This window comes from Podarcis cretensis, assembly GCF_951804945.1.
Source record: "Podarcis cretensis genome assembly, chromosome: 3".
Lineage (NCBI taxonomy): Eukaryota > Metazoa > Chordata > Lepidosauria > Squamata > Lacertidae > Podarcis > Podarcis cretensis.
Window position 1 is genome coordinate 622,096 of NC_137172.1, and position 16,439 is coordinate 638,534.

At 56.5% G+C, this 16,439-nt stretch overlaps 2 protein-coding genes across 2 annotated transcripts; one reads left to right on the forward strand and one right to left on the reverse strand.

Moving 5' to 3' along the window:
• Positions 1–960: 960 nt before the first annotated feature.
• On the reverse strand, positions 961–6,810 carry TCF23 (transcription factor 23). Its single transcript, XM_079971449.1, has 3 exons — positions 6,391–6,810; positions 4,568–4,798; positions 961–3,204 (listed from the first exon to the last, which is right to left on the reverse strand). The coding sequence occupies exons 1-3, from the start codon at positions 6,631–6,633 to the stop codon at positions 3,010–3,012; spliced, it is 669 nt and encodes a 222-aa protein (XP_079827575.1). The 5' UTR covers positions 6,634–6,810; the 3' UTR covers positions 961–3,009.
• Positions 6,811–10,863: 4,053 nt separating this feature from the next.
• PREB (prolactin regulatory element binding) lies at positions 10,864–16,368 on the forward strand. The gene is made up of 9 exons (XM_079968868.1): positions 10,864–11,057; positions 11,467–11,680; positions 12,037–12,257; positions 12,373–12,453; positions 13,506–13,630; positions 13,712–13,885; positions 14,886–14,958; positions 15,682–15,832; positions 15,919–16,368. The coding sequence occupies exons 1-9, from the start codon at positions 10,923–10,925 to the stop codon at positions 16,011–16,013; spliced, it is 1,269 nt and encodes a 422-aa protein (XP_079824994.1). The 5' UTR covers positions 10,864–10,922; the 3' UTR covers positions 16,014–16,368.
• Positions 16,369–16,439: the final 71 nt, after the last annotated feature.

Consider the following 16,439-nt stretch of genomic DNA (forward strand, 5'->3'; position numbering starts at 1 on the left):
TTTGATCTGTGGACTACTTTTAAAATGAGGCTGCATTTTAAATTGCATTTTAATCTGTATTTTTTTACTTATTATGTTTTTTACTGAAATTTTTATTGGTGTTACCCGCCCTGAGCCCGGCTCTGGCTGGGGAGGGCGAGGTATAAATATTAATAAATTTTATTAATATTATTATTACTATTATAACCCGCCTTTGCTCCCCAGGAGCTCAACGTGGAGCCCACCGTTCTCCCCTCTCCTTCTAATCCCCACAGCAACCCTGTAAGGTAGGCCAGGCTCCGAAAAAGACAGAGAATGGGTCACCCAGGCAGCTTTGTGGCCAAGTGGTGATTTGAAGCCTTTTCTCTCAGATCCCAGTCCAACACTCTAACCACTACTCCATACTGCCTCATGCAAACCACAGTCAGGGATGCAGGCGGAGGGGGGAACCTGGAAATCACAGGCTGGATAGACCCTGGAAAACAGGAGGACGTGGTGCCCAGCATGGAGGAGGAGGAGGAGGCAGCGGCTCTGGGTGGAAACTCGCCAGGGAGCTCGAATCCTTCTTGCCCGCCTCCCACAGCCCCCTGGCTGGCCTCTACGAGAACAGGACCACTGCACTGCAGCGGGTTGGACTAGATGACCGCAGGCTCCCTTCCACTCTGCAGTTCTAGGATTCTGTGTCTAGATGGGTCCCCTCTGGCCGGATCCAGCAAACAGGCCCTTCTGTGCCAGGAGACAAGCTGCTGCTCTTTCCTGCTGGGTTTGAGGGTCCCTGGTGGGGATTCCATCTTTGGGGAACTCAGCCATATTTGGGGAAATAATAAAAATTGAAAAGTTTAAGGAAAAAATTGGAAAATTGTACAAAGCCTTAACGGGATGCCAGCTACAGACCTCGTTAAGGCTTTGTAGAATTCTAGGTTTTTCTAATTCTTTCCTTAAACTTTTTGATGTTTATTATTTAGTTTATTTCTAGTTGATTACTTCTCGTTTCAGGGATTTCCACAGTATTTCATTTGTTTTGTGTAATTTCTCGGTTCCGTGACTGGCTTTCCCCCCCTACTGCTTTCCAGCAACTGGCATTCAAGAGCCTTGCTGCCTCCAGTGGCAGTGAGTTTCGTAGGTTAACTGCACAAAGAAGTCCTAGCAGCCCTGGAGGCCTCGCCTCGGTGCCCCACATGCCACCCCTTCCCCCATGCTCCTCTGCCCCATAAGCCGCTCTCCCTGGCTCCTGCTCCGGGCCCTTAAGCCGTGGGGAGGGAGTGGGGGGTGGCCCAGCTGCTGAGTGGCTGAGCCAACTTTTCCTGGGAACGTCAACGCCAATTCACCCCCTAAAAATATCTCTTGTCTGGGAGCAGCTGGACTTTTGCAGGGCTGGGTGACCCCTCTTTCCACGGACCTTTGAGGGTCCTGCCTGGAGGAGGAGGAGGAAAGCTCGTTAGCTCGCTCGTTAGGGAAGGCTTTGGTCTGGGGCCAGGGTGGATTTATGAGTTCGGCCTTGGCCCCAGCCCCCTTTCCCAGAGAAGAACAGATGAGGCTGCTTTCCTTCTCCCCCCATCGCCCCACAAGCAGAAACTGGAAGCCTGAGCTTCTCTTAGCCCCACAGGCAGCCCCACCAAATATAGGTTTTTCTCCCCACCCCACGCCTCCCATGGGGTTCTTCCAGAAAAAAAGATGCCCCAAGGATGCCCAGACCCCCTCCTCAGGGACCCAGGGGATCCACCCCAATCTTCTTGCAGCCGTAGAAATGCACTCTGCACATGCTCAGAGCCACACTGTGCAAAGGATGCAGTTTTGTTAATACAGATTGTGTGTGTTTCAGGAGCTGGCAAAATTCAATGCAGTAAAAGCATGGTGCAACATCAAGATTTAGGCACTAGGTCAGTGCGTCCCTAAGTAGGTGGTGGGGTTGCCTAGGGGGCGCTGAGAGGGAGGGGGAGATGATGGTCAGCTGGTCTCCCCAGATCAAATTCAACTGGTTTGAACTGGAATCTGAACAAACTGCAAACGATTGTGACTGGTTTGGATTTGATGGAGTTCTCTTCCTCGTAGCGAGACGCGCAAGCCGCCATTCTGAATAGGGTTTTCTGTAGGGTAGGGGGCACTGGGGATGCATGGAGGGAACCTAGGGGGCAGGCCCCTAAAAAGGTTTGGGACCCAAAGATGCACAAGATGGAAGACTCAAAGAAGAACAGCTGTCCAGAGCTGCGGCAAGTTTCAAAGGCCGGGGGAGATAAAAGGGTTTTGTCCGTGCCAAACCCCCACAAATTCAGGAAGGCCTTTCTGGGGTCTCTGGCAAGGAAAGGCCCGTCCTCTGGGCTCCAGGCCGAGTTGATCCCGCAGGAAGAGGCAGCTCAGCCCCACAGCCTTCTGGTCCCAAACCCTAAAGGGCTTTAGCAGTCAAAACCAGCCCTTTCCACTAGCCCTGGAAACAGACTGGGGGGTGGCATAGCAGGGGGCCATAAGCTCAGCGCCAGGGGTGGACTAGAGGACCTTGGGAGTCCCTTCCACCTCTAGGATTCCAGCAGGCAGCAAGTCTGAGCACACGTTGCAGGAGGGGGAACCCCACGCAAAGGCAAGCTGCTTATATAGAACAGTTGTAAAAGATGTTTCTGAACAAATGCCTGCAATGCAGGGGGTTGGACTAGATGACCCCAGGTGTACATTCCGACTCGAGGATTCTGTGAAATGCTGGAAGTGGTCTTGCGCCAGGTCACCTCCCCTCTGACCCACCTAAGACCTCCTGCCTTAGATGATATGGACTCCAGTCCGCCCTACAAACAGCTTTTAAGGGGTCCAGAGGGGTCCTGTAACCCGCTCTGGGAAGAGCACAGCCTGGGACTCGACTGTCCCTCCAAATGCAGCCCCAGAGGGCAGAGGAGGGTTTGGGGGCATCCAGGCTTTTCCACGAGGCAGGAAGCACCCCATGGCACCATCACCCCTGGGAGAAACGGATAACTGTAAAGTTGGAGGGATACCCAAAGGTCATCCAGCCCAACCCGCTGCAGTGCAGGAATTTCAGCTAGAGAATCATCTCCCTTCCGAGGGAGTCCGGTCCACCGTCAGGTCTTCCTTCACGGAGACGGGTCCTGGCTGTACCCCCCCGGCGTCAGGACCCGTCTGAGCCCACCCGCCGGGGGCAGGCAAGGGTACGACTGCTGCTTCTGTGGAAGGGCGGCCTCCAGGCCAGGAGCCCATGTAGAGGGCGCAGCGCAGGGGCCACTTCTGCAAGACAGGAAGGTGAGATGGGGGTGAGGGGGAGAAGGAGCGAGAGGAGCCCTGCTGCTCTGTCGGGCCCCTCCTGCCTCTGATCTGGGCCAGCCAATCATAATAATCATAATCAACAAGACAGAAGTACTGTTTTGGGGGACAGGAGGCGGGCGGGTGTGCGGGATTCCCTGGTCCTGAATGGGGTAACTGTGCCCCTGAAGGACCAGGTGCGCAGCCTGGGAGTCATTTTGGACTCACAGCTGTCCATGGAGGCGCAGGTCAGTTCTGTGTCCAGGGCAGCTGTCTACCAGCTCCATCTGGTATGCAGGATGAGACCCTCCCTGCCTGCAGACTGTTTTGCCAGAGTGGTGCATGCTCTGGTTATCTCCCGCTTGGACTACTGCAATGCGCTATACATGGGGCTACCTTTGAAGGTGACCCAGAAACTACAACGAATCCAGAATGCGGCAGCTAGACTGGTGACTGGGAGCGGCCGCTGAGACCACATAACACCGGTCTTGAAACATTGGCTCCCAGTACGTTTCCGAGCACAATTCAAAGTATTGGTGCTGACCTTTAAAGCCCTAAATGGCCTCGGTCCAGTATATCCGAAGTAGCGTTTCCACCCCCATCGCTCAGCCCGGACACCAGGGTCCATCTCCCAAGGGCCTTCTGGCGGTTCCCTCCCTGCGAGAAGCCAAGTTACAGGGAACCAGACAGATGGCCTTCTTGGTGGTGGCACCCACCCTGTGGAAAGCCCTCCCTTCAGATGTGAAGGAAATAAGTAGTTATCCTATCTTTAAAAGACATCTGAAGGCGGCCCTGTTCAGGGAAGTTTTTAACATTTAACGCTGTACTGTTTTTAATACTTGATTGGGAGCTGTCCAGAGTGGCTGGGTATAAAGAATAAATTATTATTATTATTATTATTATTATTTCAAAATCAGTGCCTAAGTTTTGAGTTTTCCTCTTCCCTCCCTGTTGCTGTTACCTTGCATGCCGTGAGGTTTTTTGGTGACGGGGAGTGTTAGCCTGCTGGTAGGGCCTGTCTCATTTCAAATGTATATAGGTCACTCTGGACGCCATTTTGGTGAAAGAGCAGGGTGCAAAGGCCAAAAATGAAGCAAAGCAAACAAACTTGGGGGAGGCACAGGGACCCCCCCCCCAGGGCTTCCCCAAAGGACTCTGGCTGCTGAACAGATATTCCCGCCCGCCTCGCAGGGCTCCTTGTGAGGAAACCGCCAGTGCTTCAACGTGCGACTTGGGCTTGCCAGTTCCCTGGCAGATGCTGCCAAAGCGAGCCCCCTCCATTGCCCGTTCGCAACTGCCAAGGCCAGACCCCAAGAGGGGGAGACCAGCCCTCTCCCTCCCCCCTTACCTTCAGTGGGTGCAAGAAGGCTGCTGGGGGCATCCTGGGGGCGAGGGACCCCTGCTGGAGGGTCTGGCTCAGGTGGGTGATGTAGCTGGTGGCCAGTAGGAGGATGTCCAGCTTGGAGAGCTTGGTGCCAGGGGGCACAGCGGGCAGCGCCGCCTGCAGGGCGAGGAAAGCCTGGCGGAGGGTCTGCACGCGACTTTGCTCCCGGGCAGCAACAGGGGCCCTCCTGCGGCCCTGAGGACGAGGAGACGCAGCAGCGTCAGCCCAAGGTGGCGCTACCAATGGGCCCCTGCCTGTCCGCCTGCTGGGCTGGCCAGGCCCAAGCCACACATTCCTCTGGCCCTAGAGCAAGGACATCACATGACCCACTCCCCACAGAACTGGGGGCTTGGCTGAGGGTGCCCTTGTGCTCTTTTTATGTCCCTTTGTTCCAGCTGTTTAGCTGCAATTCATGTACTGCAATGGGGTGGACTAGATGAGCCTTGGGAGCCCCTTCCAACCCTACGACTCCCTACACTTCCAGCCGCATAAGAGCCAGTGTGCCATAGGTAAAGGTAAATGGACTCCTGACCATTAGGTCCAGTCATGACCGACTCTGGGGTTGCACCACTCATCTCGCTTTACTGGCCGAGGGAGCCGGCGTACAGCTTCCGGATCATGTGGCCAGCATGACTAAGCCACTTCTGGCGAACCAGAGCAGCGCACGGAAACGCCGTTGACCTTCCTGCTGGAGTGGTACCTATTTATCTACTTGCACTTTGACGTGCTTTCGAACTGCTAGGTTGGCAGGAGCAGGGACCGAGCAACGGGAGCTCACCCCGTTGCAGGGATTCGAACTGCTGACCTTCTGATCGGCAAGCCCTAGGCTCTGTGGTTTAACCCACAGCGCCACCCCAGCTGCATAAGAGCCAGTGTGCCATAGAAGTGTCCAAATGGGGCCTGGCAGAGACCAGGGTTCGAATCCCCACTCGGCCAGGAAGCGGACTGGGTGTGGCCGTAGGTCAGTCAGTCACTCTCGGCCTGACCTCCCTGGCAGGGTTGCTATGAGGCTAAAATGGGGAGGGACAGAACCACGTGTGCCACGTAGCTCAGCGGCAGAGTGGCAGACCTTCCATGCCAAAGGCCCCGGGCTGGGAGAGACTCCGTGTCTGAAACCCTAGAGAGCAGTAGGCAATTCTGAGCTAGATAGAACACAGGCAGCTTCCTATGTTCCTTATGCTCTCTGGTGGGATAGAAGTGCAATCAATCAATCAATCAATGCTTTGTTGGGCCTCAGCGCCATCTCTCAAGCCGCAAACCCCAGGCTCCTCTGCAATGGGAACAGGGAATGTGCCTGGCCAGCAGTGGGGCTGCCAGCCTGGCTAGCAATTGAGGCAGGAGTCATCGTTCAGCAGTCTCTGGGGTGACCCACCACACGCCCACCCTGCTCCCAGCCTTGCTCTGCAAGCCCTCCCTCCTTCCTTGAACCAGCAGTTCCAGGTGTGGCGTGCTGCTTATGAACAGAGGAACACGAGGCGAGCCCTCCTGGATCAGGCCCAGGGGAGCCCAGCTAGCCCAGCGGCCAAATACCCCAAAGAACCCAGAAGTCTAGATAGACTGCCTCTGGAACTGGAGGTTCTATCAGACCAGCCTAGCTGTTGGTCAGTGGGGATCCCACCTAGTCCAGCATCCTATGCCCATTGCGGGAAATCCACGAGCAGGATCCGAGCGTGAGGGCAACCCTCTCCCCTGCTCCGTTTCCAGCCACTGGCATCCAGCTGTGGATGCAGAACAGAGCCCCCCTGGTTATGAGCCATCGGCTGCCCCCTGGCTGCTGCCCTCCTTACCCTCCTTGCAGCTGGGACTGGCCCTTTGTCCCTGGACAGCTGGCTGCCTCCTTTGGCTCTGCTGCCCCTTCTCTGGCTCCTGCTCAGCCCCACTGGTCCCCTCCGTCTGCGACCCAAGGATGAGGACAGCTGGGACTCCCTCTGGCTGCTACTCCCACGGCACAGGAGGCAGGCAGCCTGGGGGGCGCAGGGGCCAAGCGTCATCTTCTCCCCAGTCCCGGCCACAGACTCTGGCTCAGCCATCCCTCCTGCTGCTGCTGCTGCTGCCGGCCCTGATCCTCCTCCTCGGGGACCAGATGTGCTTTGCGGCCGCCAGGAGGACTCCCAGCGCCCCTATCCCAGCTGGGAGGATCCGGCCCCAGCCCAGCCTCCTGCTGGGACAGCTCAGGCAGCTCCACCCAGCTGGCTCCAGAAAGAGACCCTCTGTCTCACAAAGAGGGGCTCGGAGAACTCAGGCCCAGGTGGGGCTGGCCAGAGAATCATAGAAATACAGAATTGGGAGGGATCCCTGAGGGTCATCTACTCCAACCCGCTGCAATGCTGGGCCTTGCTTTGGGGCAGGCACACAGGGGCTCAGCAACACACAGGGCACATAAGAAGAGCTTGCTGGATCAGGCCAGGGGCCCGTCTAGTCCAGCGTCCTGTTCTCACTGTGGACAACCAGGTGCCCATTATGGGAAACCTGGAAGCAGGATTCGAACACGAGAGCGACTCTCTCCTCCAGCAACGGGGATTCAGAAGCATGGCTGCCTCTGACTGCAGAGGCAAGATGGAGCCATCCTGAATTTGTCTAATTCTTTTATTATTGTTGTTGTTTATTTAACATAACTTACAAAAAAAGCAAAATGTTACAAATACATACATATATATTTCAAATAAGCACATATATATGAAAAAAGGAACAAAAGGGAAAAGGAGAAAAGGAAAAAGAAGAAAAAAGAAAGAGAAAAAAAAAAGAAATGTTGGAAGAATTTCTTCCAAGTTCATTCTACAGATATCTCAATATGAAAATAATTATAAAATTTCATTGATTGACTTCCATCACTTACACTGCACTTCCTGTATACATTTTAAGCAAGATTATATCTGTTATTCCATTTCTAAGTTTTCTAAATCTCTCATAAATCTATTCTAAACACAACCAATACCTTACATTTAATCCTTGTCTACATAGATAATCATTTAAACATTTCTATTTTTCTGGATTAGACTTTTTGGTTTTTGTCTTATCAAATTGGTCAACTTTGGAATTTGTCTAATTCCTTTTAAAAGCTGTGCAGCTTGGAGCCCCCCCCCCCGCCAACCTGCTGGGGAGCTCTCCCTCCCAGGGACCCGCATGGCTTGCTATACTTAGGGGGCAGGATGGGACCAGCTGCTCCTCGCAGCTCTATCCTTATGCAGGTGTGTTCACAAGAAAACAGCCCTGAACACAGCAGGGCTGGATTGCAAGTAAATCTCTGGAGGATCGCACCCTTGGCCTTTCCTCTCCTCCGGCGCATGGGGCCTTTTCCTCTGGCGCATGGGGCCTTTTCAGCAGTGAGCCTGCCTCGTGGGCTCAGAAGGCACTCAGAAGGGAATTCAAGTATAATAATAATAATAATAATAATAATAATAATAATAATAATTTATTTATACCCCTCCCATCTGGCTGGGCTTCCCCAGCCACTCTGGGCGGCTTCCAACAAAATATTAAAATACCCTAATACATAAAACATTAAAAGCTTCCCTAAACAGGTCTGCCTTCAGATGTCTGGTAGTTGTTCTTCTCTTTGACATCTGGTGGGAGGGTATTCCACAGGGCAGGTGCCACTACCGAGAAGGCCCTCTGCCTGGTTTTCTGTAACAAATATTAAAATACCGTAATACATCAAACATTAAAAGCTTCCCTGAACAGGTCTGCCTTCAGATGTCTTCTAAAAGTCAGTTAGTTGTTTTTCTCTTTGACATCTGGTGGGAGGGCGTTCCACAGGGCAGGCACCACCACCGAGAAGGCCCTCTGCCTGGTTCCCTGTTACTTGGCTTCTCGCAGTGAGGGAACCACCAGAATGCCCTTGGCGCTGGACCTCAGTGTCCGGGCAGAATGATGGGGGTGGAGACGCTCCTTCAGGTATACAGGACCGAGGCTGTTTAGGGCTTTGAAGGTCAGCACCAACACTTTGAATCGTGCTCGGAAACGTACTGGGAGCCAATGCAGATCTCTCAGGACCGGTGTTATGTGATCCCGGTGGCCACTCCCAGTCACCAGTGTAACTGCCGCATTCAGGATTAGTTGTAGTCCAAGTAGTAGCAGTCCATTTCATTTCTTTTCACTGAGAGATCGCAAGCACAGTGTGCTGCTGGTCCCGGTCTACAGCTTTGGAGGCAGCAAAGGTAAATTGTGTTGAAAAGAGGTTTACAACAAATTCTGTTAGCTCCCAGACTTGCTTTGTCTCCTGTTTGGCCCATCTTCTTCACACAGCGCAGTGTTAGACTGTGGAACTCTCTCCCACAGGAAGCACTGATGGCCACCAACCTGGATGGCTCCAAAAGATTGGACAAATCCACGCAGGGTTTTTTCGATGGCTACTAGTCAGGATGGCCCTGCTCTGCCTCCACAGTCGAGGAAGCAATGCTTCTGGAAACCCCTTTCCTGGAGACAAGAGGAGGGGAGAATGGAGCTTGTGTTCGAATCCTGCTTGCTGGTTTCCCAGAATGGCATCTGGTTGCCGGCTGCTGTGAGAACAGAATGTTGGACGAGATGGCCTGATCCTTGGGCCTGATCCAGCAGGCTCATCTTCTGTTCTTCTGGAACCTCCAGGTCCAGAGGCACTCTATCTTGGTTCCTAGGTTCTTTGGGGTCTTTGCCGGACCAGATGGGCCACTTCTCCTCCGAAGTCTCTGCTCCCCAGGAGCTTTCGGTCAAAAACTGGCAACGCAGCTGTGCTTTCCACAGGGAGGGAAGAAAGGGATGAGCGACCCAGGAGGGCTGCTTCGCTCCTGGCCAGAGCTGGGACCAGTGCTGGATTTACATATAGGCTAAACAAGCTATAGCTTAGGGCCCCACTCTCTTGGCCCCCCAATTTTTTTAAAGGAATAAGAAAACTGGATGTACATTTCCAAAATGTAAGATAAAAAACAAATACAGTGGTACCTCTGGATACGAATGGGATCTGTTCCGGAGCCCCGTTCGAATCCTGAAGTAAAGGTAAGACACGACTGTGCATCTGTGCGTGCGTGGGTTGCGTTTAGCCGCTTTCGCGCATGCGCATGACGTCATATTGAGCGTCTGCGAATGCACGAGCGGCAAAACCCGGAAGTAACATGCTCCATTACTTCCGGGTTGCCACAGAGTGTAACCCAAAAATATTCACCCTGAAGCTACTTCAACTTGAGGCATGACTGTAGAATAAAACCTACATACAGCAACAGTGTTTTGTGTTGTGTAGGCTCCTGTGATGTGAGTCATGGGCTCCGCCTGCTCTCTCAAATATCCCTGGTTTGCTCCTTTCTATATAGAGGGTGCCGACATTCTGAATGGACTGCTTGCAGGGCAACATGGGCAAATGGCTTGAGATACCTATGAGGTCCATCAGTGACCATCTAGTATCTATTCAACACAAAAAAACAGCTACAGTTTGTTGCTGACAAAGGGCAGCTGGACATAGAAAGGGCCCCATTCCCTTCAGGAGCTGAGGGCCACATCAAGCCTCAATCCGGCCCTGGGTGGGATCCAAGAGAAGCAGCTGCTGTGGGTCGGCCCCAGTTCTGGGCACCACAGTTCAAGAAGGACACGGACAAACTGGAACGTGTCCCGAGGAGGGCAACCAAAATGGTCCAAGGCCTGGAAACGATGCCTTATGAGGAACGGCTAAGGGAGCTGGGCATGTTTAGCCTGGAGAAGAGGAGGTTAAGGGGTGATATGATAGCCATGTTCAAATATATAAAAGGATGTCACATAGAGGAGGGAGAAAGGTTGTTTTCTGCTGCTCCAGAGAAGCGGACACGGAGCAATGGCTCCAAACTACAAGAAAGAAGATTCCACCTAAACATTAGGCAGAACTTCCTGACAGTAAGAGCTGTTCGACAGTGGAATTTGCTGCCAAGGAGTGTGGTGGAGTCTCCTTCTTTGGAGGTCTTTAAGCAGAGGCTTGACAACCATATGTCAGGAGTGCTCTGATGGTGTTTCCTGCTTGGCAGGGGGTTGGACTCGATGGCCCTTGTGGTCTCTTCCAACTCTAGGATTCTAGGATTCTATGATTCTATGAATCATGTGGAACCTGCAGGCGCAGCCTCTGGGAAGCCACAGTTAAGCAGCAGAGACCGCTGTCCCTTTAAGATCTCCGGGCTTCCGCCCTTCCCAAAGATGGCGCGCCGCGCGACGGAGGGACGCAGGTGACGCGCGACTCCTCTCGCGCCGGCCGGGCTGGGCGCTGACGTGGGCCGGGAGTCCGCGCATGCCCACTCCGGACCTGAGCGCCGCCGCCGCCGCCGCCGCCGAGAGGGGCTGAGGAGGAGGAGGAGGAGGGGATGAGCTGACCTTTGACCCGCCCGCCATGGCCCCCCGGCGGCCCCCGGAGCTCTACCGGGCCCCCTTCCCGCTCTACGCCCTGCGCGTGCACCGCGGGGCCCGCCTGGCCCTCATCGCGGGCGGCGGAGGCGCGGCCAAGACGGGCATCAAGAACGGCCTGGTGAGGGGGAAGAGGGGGAGCCAGGCGCGAAGGGGTTAATGTTCTTAGCAATGGCTGACCTGCCCCCCTCCCCTCCCCCTCCCTTGGCACCCTTGGGTGCCCCCTTGGCCTGGAAGACCCCCCCCCCCCCAGGGCCCGGGGAAAGAGGGGGAGCCCTGGCCGGGGGGGGGAGAGAGGCGCGAAGGGGTTAATGTTCTTAGCAATGGCTGACCTGCCCCCCTCCCCTCTCCCTCCCTTGGCACCCTTGGGTGCCCCCTTGGCCCAAGGGGGAGGAGGGCCTGGAAGACCCCCCCAGGGCCCGGGGAAAGAGGGAGAGCCCTGTCCCGGGGGGGGGGGGAGAAGCACGAAGGGGTTAATCTTCTTATCAATGGCTGACCTGCCCCCTCTCCTTTCTCTCCCCCCCCCCCAGCATTTCCTGCAGCTGGACTGGCGAGGGGGGGAGCTGTGCGCCTCGCTGCTCCATGCCCACGACACGGAGACGCGCGCCACCATGACCATGGCGCTGGCCGGGGACCTCATTGCGGCCGGACAGGACGCCTCCTGCCACATCCTCAGCTTCCGCCTGCAGAAGCCCAGCGGGAAGAAAGCGGAGGCAGGGGCCGAAGGGGCTGCCGACAAAGCAGGTGGGGGCCGGCCCCATGGAGAGAGGGGCAGAGGGGGATCCGCTGGTGGGGCTGGTAGAGTTGGAAGGGATCCCCAAGGGACATCTAGTCCAGCCCCCTGCCATGCAGGAATCGCAGCTCAAGGATCCCCTTTGGTCTCTGTTTATAAACCTCCAAGGAAGCAGAATCGATTCCAGGGGAGTCCCTTCTTACCGTCAGAAAGTGCTTTCTAATATTTCACCGGAATCTCCTTTCTGGAGCAGCGGAATGGCAGCTTGCGGCCTCCTCCGTTTCAGTCTTGCTCCGTCTTCCCCGAGGGAAGGGGCATGGTGGGCAGAGTTGGCCACAGCCCTCGATCTCTTCCGTTGCGCCCCCAGGTGCTGGCGACAAGGGTCCCCGGAGGCGCAAGGCCCCCGCCCCCAGCGGGTCGGGCAGCAATGGCGGCATGCGCAGCGAGACGAGCCAGGTGGCTGTGGAGACCCTGCACTGCGTCCAGACCGACACCAGCCCAGACGCCCTGCAGAAGGCCGTCTGCTTCAACCACGACCACACTCTCCTGGCCACGGGGGGCGTGGACGGCTTCTTGCGCGTCTGGGAGGTAAGGGGAGGGCGCCTGAAGCTGTGGGGGGGGGCAGCCTGAATGGGTGTTGTGATGGGGGGGAAGAAGGGGTGCTCTGGTTCCAGTGGTGCCAAATATCTCCTTTTGTCTGCAGTTCCCCAGCATGAAGAAATCTCTGGAGTTCCAGGCCCACAACGGGGAGATTGAGGACATAGCGCTGAGCCCAGACAACAAGGTGAGGGGGTGCTGGTCTGGTCCCTGGGGGTCTGTTAGGGGGCACCGCAGGAGGACCCGAGACCCCCGTCCTGGTGGTCCTTGGAAGAGTCACTAGCTTGCAAAGGGAAGAGGCGCCTTCGCTGTCTGGGTTCAGGGACCAGGAATTTGTTGAGCAGGAGGAGGGAGATGGGCGATGCCAAGGCAGGTGCCCTTGGGGTGCCCATGGGGTTAGGGGGGTCAGGGGGTTGTTCCTCTTGTGACTATGCAGAGGGGTCTCCAGCATATTACTTCCTGGAGCAAGGGAGGGGGGCTCCAGAGACCCCCAGAAAGGCAAGTTGAGCAATGGGTTTGACCAGTTCATGGAGAAAAGGCCTGTTGCTGGAAGCCCCAGGAGGGTGGAGAGCTCATGCGCTTGGATCCTGCTCACTGGGTTCCTATGGGGACTTCCGACCGGCCGCTGTGAGACCGGGATGCAGGACCAAATCTAGCAGCCGGGCTCCTCGTGTGTCAAGGAAATGGAAGTGCGTTTTTTATTTTGGCTGGGGAGGGCTTTGCTTCCTTGTCGCTCCTCGTCTCTCAGCCCAGGGGCTCAGAGCAAACGGCCCCTTTTAAAAAGTGGGGCAGGCGATGGGTCTGCGCTGCACAGCCAGGCCCAGGGAGCAAAATGAGCGCATGGTTCTGAGCCCACGTGGTCCCCTCTGCCTTTGAGTCACTAGGCCTTTTCCAGCCCTTCCTTGAGGCCATTGGGCTTCTTGCAAAATGCTCCCCCTGGGGCAGCGCACTGTGAATAGGGGCCAAAGTCCCTGCTTGTGGAAATGAAGCTCTCAGTTCTAATCCAGACCTTCCAAGTCTCCCAAGGCTGGGTGCAGAAGGGGGGAAAGGCAGGAAGCAGCCCTCGCTTTGCCTTCCTTCTTCCGCCAGCAAGGAAAGTGACGGACTCTGGAGGGCCTCCCTCCCCTGAGCAAAGGCTGGTGGGCGTCTTGACGAGGGCTGGGGGTTGTTGCGGGAGGGGTGGTGGTGTTCCTGGGGTCCCTCGTCCTCCCTGAGCCCCGCCCTCTTGCCCCTCCACAGGTGGTGACGGTGGGCCGGGACTTCCAGTGCTGCGTCTGGCAGCGGGACCAGATGGTGACGGGGCTGCACTGGAACGAGAACCTCCCGGGCATCCCGGAAAAGGCCTACCGCTACCAGGCCTGCAGGTAACGGGCTGGGCAGGGGGGCAGGCGGGGCCCCTGCGTGGGCTGTCCGCCCCCTGACGCCTCCTCCCCCTTCTGGCGCAGGTTCGGGACGGTGGAGGACCAGGCTCAGGCGCTGCGTCTGTACACAGTGCAGATCCCCCACAAGCGGGAGCGGCGCCCGCCCCCCTGCTACATCACCAAGTGGGACGGGCACAGCTTCCTGCCGCTGCTCACCAGGCCCTGCGGCAACGAGGTCGTCTCCTGTCTGTCCGTCAGGTAGGCCACGCCGCTCTCGCTTTCCTCCTTTTGGAAGTGCAGGGTCCTCCCGGCACCTAGGGGCTCCACTCCCCTCACCCCTGACCATTGGCCTTGCTGGCCGTTGGGGGTTGGAATCTGACGGTGTCGGAAGAGGGGCCGGTCCGCCTGCTGGAGCAAGACTGATACTGAATCTCCCCACTGCCTGCAAACCGCACCCCCTTGGGTTCAGCCCTTTCTCCTTTAATTCCAGGCGGATGCTGTAGTTGAGATTCCTGCCTTGCTGGGCTGGGCTAGATAATAATAATAATATAATAATAATGATTTATTATTAATACCCCGCCCATCTGGCTGGGTCCCCCCAGCCACTCTGGGCGGCTTCCAACAAAACACTAATATACAATAACCTGTTAAACATTAAAAGCTTCCCTAAACAGGGCTGCCTTCAGATGTCTCCTAAAACCACAGCTAAAGGGTCCCTGAGGGCTGGTCCTCCGACCTCTGTGTAAACACCTCCAATGAGGGGTTTTTCATGCGCTCTGGGGGTAAGATGTGTCTGGCCTTGAAAGGGCTCTCCATATATGCGCTAAAGAACTTTTGACATACTTGCTGATTGCTGTTAGGCAAACACAGAAGCGCAGCCCAAGAAGCCGTTGCGCAATGTCGGCTGGCGTCAGAGCCCTTGCGACACCGCAAGCACCCACAACCCACGTTTGCTGTAGGTCAAAGGGAGTTTATTTTATCTGCCTCCGGATCACGCAAAGAGCACCTGTCTGAAAATGCAGGACAATTTGCCTTGCACAATCTTCTCCCCATTGAGGTCCAGCTTGTTTTTGCATTTGCAGTGACTTTGCCTCCCCCTGACGTAAGATTTCTGAAGATGTGCCAATGCTCCCGCTCTCCTGTTTTTGTTATGTGTTTTCTGCCGCCTTTATATTTCCCGTGCAATTTTGGGGTGGGGGTCCCCCACAAACCTGCCTGCCTTGTTCTGAAGCTGACGGCTGTCTGTCTGTGCTTGCAGTGACACGGGCACATTCCTGGGGCTGGGCACCGTCACGGGCTCCGTGGCCATCTTGGTGGCCTTCTCCTTGCAGGTAGGCAACTTCCCGCTCCTGCCTGACACTGCTAGCCCAAGGGCAAGAGAGGGCAGCAAAGGCCCTGGGCAGGTCCTGGGGCTAGAGCACAGAGAGGGCTGGAGTCGAGCTGGGAGGGATCCACCTGGTAGGGCTGGTGTCAGAAAAGAAAAGCCCCGCTAAGCCGGCTGGGCAGGGCTGGGGCTGAGCCTGAGGACAGGCACTCTGCAGGCATGGCCAGCTGCTTCGCTCCTAAATGGCATCGGGGAACAAGTGCGGATCCTGAGAGCCCCATCGCTCCTCCACCTCCCCACTCCCTCTCTGGAAGACCTTCACGTGAGGCCTAGGACCCTTGTACCTAGGGGACCGCCTCTCCCGATATGCCACACGGAGGACCTTAAGGTCCATAAAGAGCAGCACCCTAGAGGTCCCAGGCCTCAAGGAAGCCAGATTAGCCTCAACCAGAGCTAGGGCCTTCTCAACACTGGCCCCGGCCTGGTGGAACACTCTGTCTCATGAGACCAGGGCCATGCGGGGTCTTATTTCTTTCCACAGGGCCTGTAAGACAGAGTTGTTCCAGCTGGCCTTTGGCTTGGAATCAATTTGATTCCAGTTTCTGGAAACTAATGGAAAGTAGCTCTCGCACTCGTGCCTCTGGGGAATATGGTTGGCGACAGTGAGAAGAGGATGTGGGGCATGAGGGGCCCCTGGCCTGACCCGGCCGGCTCTTCTTCTCTCCCGCAGAGGCTGTACTACGTGCGAGAGGCGCACGGCATTGTGGTGACGGCGTTGGCTTTCCTGCCGGACACCCCTGACCTGCTCCAGGACAACGAGGCGGCCCTGCTCAGCGTGGCCGTGGACAGCCGCTGCCGCCTGCACCGCATCCCTTGCCGACGTAGGTCGGGGGTGGGGAGGCAGTGCAGGGGGGCTTGGGGGACCCCTCCCCTGCTTTGCTCAGCTGTCTCCCCTCTCTCCTCGCAGGGAGCTTCCCCGTGTGGCTGATGCTACTCTTGTGCGCTGGACTCATCGTGGCCTCGGTCCTGCTGCTCCAGCTGGCCTTCCCTGGCTTCCTCTAGGCCTCGGCTCTGCCCTTCCTGCGTGGGGGGCGCCCACCCCTTCCTCATCCCACAGACTGCAGAAGGCTCCGGGGGTCCGGGGCGAAGGCTGCCCCCTCAGAGCCTGTGGACAGGTGTGCTTGGCTGAGCCAGGGGGGCAGAACCCCCACAGATGAAGGCTTGGGGTGGGGCATGAACTCTCCTCGTCCGCCCGTCCCCCCCCCCGCTGGTGACTACGGGTGGGGCAGCCCCACTCCTCCGTTCTGGACTGCCACATTGAAACATTCCAGCCTCGGCTGCGTTGGGCAAGCGAGGCTCCTCCCAGCCCCCGGCAGGGGTCTTGCAAGTTGCCATTAAACAAGAGGATGGAGCAAGAGCTCTGCTCCCTGCCTGCCTGCCTGGTCTGTCCCCTCCTGGCTGGGGCGGGCCTGGAGCACCCCGCAGGTG

Coding starts and splice junctions, on each gene's coding strand:
- PREB (XM_079968868.1), top strand. CDS start 10,923: ATGGCCCCCCGGCGGCCCCCGGAGCTCTACCGGGCCCCCTTCCCGCTC. Junction 11,681..12,036: donor AGGGGCTGCCGACAAAGCAG/GTGGGGGCCGGC, acceptor TTGCGCCCCCAG/GTGCTGGCGACAAGGGTCCC. Junction 13,631..13,711: donor TACCGCTACCAGGCCTGCAG/GTAACGGGCTGG, acceptor CTTCTGGCGCAG/GTTCGGGACGGTGGAGGACC.
- TCF23 (XM_079971449.1), bottom strand. CDS start 6,633: ATGGCTGAGCCAGAGTCTGTGGCCGGGACTGGGGAGAAGATGACGCTT. Junction 4,799..6,390: donor CAGTCCCAGCTGCAAGGAGG/GTAAGGAGGGCA, acceptor CCTCGTCCTCAG/GGCCGCAGGAGGGCCCCTGT. Junction 3,205..4,567: donor CCTTCTTGCACCCACTGAAG/GTAAGGGGGGAG, acceptor CCTGTCTTGCAG/AAGTGGCCCCTGCGCTGCGC.